This window comes from Scyliorhinus torazame, chromosome 9 (assembly GCF_047496885.1).
Source record: "Scyliorhinus torazame isolate Kashiwa2021f chromosome 9, sScyTor2.1, whole genome shotgun sequence".
Lineage (NCBI taxonomy): Eukaryota > Metazoa > Chordata > Chondrichthyes > Carcharhiniformes > Scyliorhinidae > Scyliorhinus > Scyliorhinus torazame.
The window spans coordinates 62,042,408-62,048,407 of NC_092715.1; the positions used below are offsets into that span (position 1 = coordinate 62,042,408).

The 6,000-nt window shown below is 47.0% G+C and overlaps 1 protein-coding gene across 1 annotated transcript in view; it reads right to left on the reverse strand.

Moving 5' to 3' along the window:
- The window catches only part of scamp1 (secretory carrier membrane protein 1), an 87,250-nt gene that overhangs the window by 33,491 nt on the left and 47,759 nt on the right, over positions 1-6,000 (reverse strand). The window contains exons 3-6 of the mRNA XM_072516007.1: positions 2,622-2,720; positions 1,475-1,583; positions 987-1,115; positions 299-458 (exon numbers count right to left, since the gene is read on the reverse strand). Coding sequence (XP_072372108.1) covers positions 299-458; positions 987-1,115; positions 1,475-1,583; positions 2,622-2,720 — 497 coding nt within the window. The remainder of the gene's footprint in view (positions 1-298; positions 459-986; positions 1,116-1,474; positions 1,584-2,621; positions 2,721-6,000) is intronic.

Genomic DNA, 6,000 nt, shown 5'->3' on the forward strand with positions numbered 1-6,000 from the left:
CCTGGGAACTGGAAACGTTCCTGGTCTCTCACTTGGAGCAAGAGACGACCACAGCTTGGAGCTCTGCTGCCATGTCTTACCCCTTTAAGTCATCATTCTGATGAGTAACATTTCAGCAACACTTATTGCAACAAAGTTACTATTTATTTTTAAACTTCTTGCAGATGTGCACTTTCAACAAACTTAAAATAAAAAGCCAGTTTTTAGGCCACACATAATTTGAAGATTTTATATTTTACACTTATTTCACCTTTCAAACATTATAAATACAGTGAGTCTGAAGAGTCAGTTTACTAACCTGAAGGCTTTGTAGAGTGGTCTGTACCAACAAATAAATGAACAGGGGGTAAAAAGCAAGAACCAGAGAATGGCCAGGCCAAAGTCCACTCCTCGGTAGCTATCAACACAGAACCAGGCAAGGCAACCAATAATATTTACCAAGAGTGTTACGGCATGGACTGTGGAAGGGAAAAAATAAAATCAAGTCTAGAAATTGAACCGTTTAAAGCATACATTTTAGGAGGTGCAAGAGCATATTTTATAGTTGAACCTAACTTTGGTCATGCATCAGTTCCATTGGTCAGAAACTTCCTTTGAAACACCATAAAATATTGTAAATTTGCCACAAAAAAAAAAACTAGTTGCCAATTTACAACAAAATGTCATAGTACCTGATGTGAAGTTAAAAGACAAATTGGAAGGTCAGCAGTTCCTAACAGTACAGAGTCTGTCTGTTCAACTCAATTATCTTAATGCTCTCAAACTGATGAGCATTGATTCAGGGCCAAATAGAATTTCATGACAATTTATATCAGGTAATAATCACCACACATTTACTGTAATCAGTGGCAAGTATTCAGCAAACATTTATAAACTCAACATACTTGACAAAATAATACCCGTGAAAATTTAGCTATTTGTCAGGCTACCATCCAATAGAATACTCTAAACGTTAAAATTCAATGAAGTTGACAAAATTTACATACACATCCATAAGTAGTAGAGCATCTTGACTGTTTTCTGAAATTCAACAGGGATATCTACAGAGAGGTCCTGATAGAAACAAGGTCCCACAGGGCATCGTTCAGGAAGTGGAGGCCAATTGTTTTTCCGAGCTGAAAATATATATAAAAATATATCAATATAAATTATATATAAAAATATGGTACTTCCCACCCTTCTGAAAATAAACCGATTTGCAAAAGCAATTAATACCCTACCTTACACGCAATACCTGAACCACACAAATGAACTTACATCTAATCGGAATGTGCAATGCTGTATATGAAAAGCTTGAATGATGGCTTGAAACCTTAAAAAGTAGGAAATAATACTACAAAGGCTGGATGCCAAAACTTGAATAACTATCACCGGAGGTATTTGCTATATCAAAGTAGTGGGCTTTGGGCTATAAATGGCACGAATACAGAAAATCTATGTAAGAATTTTCTTCCAATGGAACGTAACTACATACGATCATAGCTGAGATTTTTCATCTCACGTTCCCGTCGATCTAGCTCTGCTGCTTTTTGCTCTAGTTCTTCCTGACGTCTCAGCAGCTCAGCCTGGGCTGCAGCAGTTTCCTAAAACACAAAATCCAAGCTCATTTTAGTGAAGCAAAAGCTATATTTCAAATTACAGAGGCTTTGTAAAACGGTATTGCAAATTTGATCTTGTGTAGATAGAGGGGGGTAGTTATTTCCATAGTATTACAAATCCAGCAATGTCATTTCCAAGCTGGATTATCTTTCACGAGTAACCATACTCTTAATAACCACTCCAACTAGTTTCAGTGGAAGTAGATATCCTCCATGATAACAGCAAAAACCCACAAAGCACACCAAATTGTGACACATCAACACTTATAGTAAAGTTGCAGGCTGTGATCCAGGGACAGACACAGGCCCCATCATAGGTCATGTTAAAATTTTTGCATTATCATAATATAGATAATGCAGCCAGGCTATGGAAATGGAGTTTTAAAAAAATACACCATGACTGCTATACTGTTTCACTCAGTCTGCAAGAAGAGTGTGATTATACATTTCTGCCCAAAGACATTTACAAGCAATGCAGATAATCTTTCTCCAGTATACGATGTTAGGTGGCTTTCTAATGCATGTTGTTTCAATGGCCTAAGGGGAGGATGGAGGAAAAGAGTGACATGCCAAGGTGCAAAGTTCCAATACTCTGGTCTCAGGCAGCCAGGAGCTGTTTTTATTTGCCATCCATTTGGATGGATAAGAGAGTTGCTCTTTGAGGTAGAAAAAGGTGCTACCCAGCTCTCCCAAAGACACTGACTGAAGACCAACTTCAATCTGAAAGCATCATAAACTGTCCAGAATCATGTAAAATTACTGCAACATTCATTTTTACAAGTTCATTTGTTTCAATTATTTAGCACACTCGCCCACAAAAAAACGAAAATTCTGAAATGCTAAACAAGTAGTTTCAAATGTTGCTGGGCATGAAAATCAGATCAACAAAATCTCAGTTACCAAGTCATATTATTGAGTAGTGTGTTTGGATCTTGCTACACATAAATAATTATTTAACATAGGAATTTGTTAGCCTGTTAAAAATAATGTAAAGTCTAAAGTATTAATACATTTTAAACTTGCCTGCGTATGTGGTGCATATGTGGGTGGTTCCTCTGTTGGCTTCATAATAGCTGGCTGTGTACTAGGCATAGGCTGCTTTTCAGCATTTCCTGGTGGAGCCTGAGTAAATCAAAAAATACAAATTTACGTTTTGATACAATCAGCATCATGGCCTTCATTTTAAGACAACCATCATTTACATTTGTCAACAAAAAAAAAAAACACTTGCAAATCTTCACGATTGGGAAAAAGGGCACTGCCAACAATTATGGGATGCAGGTGCTTAAAGATCTTACAAAATATTGTGGAGGGGTTAAAGAAACAAAAAGGGCGTGGTAACAGAGGGAATGGGTGTACCACAGAAACAAAATCTATGATCTTTCCTCTGCACCTCAGCCACAATAATTCCATTTACTAGCATCGAGTGAGGCACCATCCATCAGTTACTGTGCTAATGGGCGGCACAGTGGTTAGCCAGGAGCCCAGGTTCAAGTCCCACCTTGGGTCGCTGTCAGTGCAGAGTTTGCACGTGCTCCCAGTTCTGCGTGGATTTCATACGGGTGCTCCAGTTTCCTCCCATAGTCCAAAGGTGTGCAGCTTAGATGGATTCGCCATGCTAAAATTGCCTCTCAAGTGTCCATATGGTTAGGTGGGGTGACTGGGTTACGGGGATAGGGTGGGGGAGTGGGTCTATTTAGGATGTTCTTTCAGAGGGTCGGTGCAGATTTGATGAGTCAAATGTCCTCCTTTGACACTACTGATCCTATGATTTTAGAATAACATTAAGAATTGCATGACAAAAAAAAACTGGCAGCACAACAACATTTTGAAGTCAATTAAAGTATCTGGCTCAGAGCGAACCTGGCAGTATGTAGTCAAGGGGGCTGGGGAGAGAAAGTATCAGCTTTTATATAAACGTTGTATCTCTTTCTGATGTTACGAAAGCAATGGTCAGAGTAAGGAACAGAAGGAAACTTATAACTGGCTTTAAACTATGCAAAAGATGTCAGAAGTGGCAAGGTGGCCATTTTGCTAGCACACTAGCACACAAAGTGGGATAATGCCAGTTTGAATCTTTGTCAACTCTTAAATCCAAGTGAAGTTGTTCATCTTGCCTTTGCGTACATTTATACTGTAGTTAGCGTTAGACCCTAGGAACTGGAATATAGGTACCAGACAGACAGCACTGGCTTACAACAGGGTATTAAATAGTTGTTCTGTCGTAAACATCAGATATGTGTACGAGTGGGATCATCAAGACAGATATTTAAATGGGCAAGTTCATAGTGCCCATGAGGTCCAGTTTTGAAAATAAAACATTCAGTATACGTCACTGGAGTAAAATCTGAAGCGCCAAACTGTCTGGTAGGATGCAACAACTAACTCGGGCCTGGCAAAAATATGCCCATGTTCTAATTTCTTCTTTGAGTTCTCTCCCAAAGACAGGTCCTTGGCAATTATTTACCCCAACCATGACAAAGTACCAAGATTTGTTTTTACTATGGGTAGAGCAAGTCGGCAGGTGCCAAGTCTACCTCAGCCAGAACAGGGATGAGCTGTTGACGTTAATATTGTCCCCTCACTAGCCATCTGGTCAACTGAGCTAACCAGCACCCAGTATCTACTCAAGTTCTTCTCATCCCTGTCCCCATTCCAATATGAGCAGACTTGAACTTTCATGTGTGGGGGTTAAATAATTAAACCTACAAGGGGCATTTTGGGAGAAAGAGGGGTTAAAAAAAAAAAAAAACCATTAATGAGATTGACAACATGAGAGAGCGCGCAAGAGAGCAAGAGCCAGAGTGAGTGCCAAGAGAGCAGGGAGAGGGGGCCGAGAGAGAGGGCGGAGCCAGGCAGAGAGAGAGAGAGAGAGAGAGAGAGAGAGAGAGAGAGAGAAGAGAGAGAGAGAGAGAGAGAGAGAGAGAGAGAGAGAGAGAGAGAGAGAGAGAGAGAGAGAGAGAGAGAGAGAGAGAGAGAGAGAGAGAGAGAGAGAGAGCGGTGCCAGACAGAGAGAGAGAGAAGAGAGCGAGAGGTGCCAGACAGAGAGAGAGAGCGGTGCCAGACAGAGAGAGGGAGGGGGAGAGGGAGGGTGAGAGGGGGAGAGGGAGGAGGAGGGAGAGGAGGGAGAGGAGGGAGAGGAGGGAGAGGAGGGAGAGGAGGGAGAGGAGGGAGAGGGAGGAGGGAGAGAGGGAGGGGGAGGGGGAGGAGGGAGAGAGGGAGGGGAGGGGGAGGGGGGGAGAGGGAGGAGGGGGAGGAGGGAGGAGGGGGAGAGGGAGGAGGGGGGGAGAGGGAGGAGGGGGAGGAGGGGAAGAGGGAGGGGGAGGAGGGAAGAGGGAGAGGGAGGAGGGAAGAGGGAGAGGGAGGAGGGGGAGAGGGAGGAGGGGGAGAGGGAGGAGGGAGAGAGGGAGGGGGAGGGGGAGGGGGGAGAGGGAGGAGGGAGAGGAGGGGAGGAGGGGGAGGGAGGGAGTAGGGGGAGAGGGAGTAGGGGGAGAGGGAGTAGGGGGAGAGGGAGGAGGGGGAGAGGGAGGAGGGGAGAGGGAGGAGGGGGAGAGGGAGGAGGGGGAGAGGGAGGAGGGGGAGAGGGAGGAGGGGGAGAGGGAGGAGGGGGAGAGGGAGGAGGGGGAGAGGGAGGGGGAGGGGGAGGGGGGAGAGGGAGGAGGGAGAGGAGGGAGGAGGGGGAGAGGGAGTAGGGGGAGAGGGAGGAGGGGGAGAGGGAGGAGGGGAGAGGGAGGAGGGGGAGAGGGGAGGGGGGGGAGGGAGGGATGAGAAGATGGAGAGGAGGAGATGGAGAGGGAGGAGATGGAGAGGGAGGAGATGGAGAGGGAGGAGATGGAGAGGGAGGAGATGGGAGAGGGAGGGAGGATGGAGAGGGAGGAGATGGAGAGGGAGGAGAGGGAGAGGGAGGAGATGGAGAGGGAGGAGAGGGAGAGGGAGGAGGGGTGAGGGAGGAGGGGAGAGGAGGAGGGGGAGAGAGGGAGGAGGGGGAGAGGGAGGAGGGGGAGGGGAGGAGGGGGAGAGGGAGGAGGGGGAGAGGGAGAGGGGGAGAGGGAGGAGGGGAGTGGGAGAGGGGGAGAGGAGAGGGGGAGGAGGAGGGGAGAGGGAGGAAGGGGGAGAGGGAGGAGGGGGAGAGGGAGGGAGGGGGGAGGGAGGGGGGGAGAGGGAGGAGAGGGGAGAGGGAGGAGGGGGAGAGGGAGGAGGGGAGAGGGAGGAGGGGGGAGAGGGAGGAGGGGGAGAGGGAGGAGGGGGGAGAGGGAGGTAGGGGGAGAGGGAGGAGGGGGAGAGGGGGAGGGGGAGAGGGAGAGGGGAGGAGGGGGGGAGGAGGGAGGAGGGGGAGAGGGAGGAGGGGGGAGAGGAGGAGGGGGTAGAGGGTGATGGGGAGAGGGAGGGGGGCGGGGCGAGA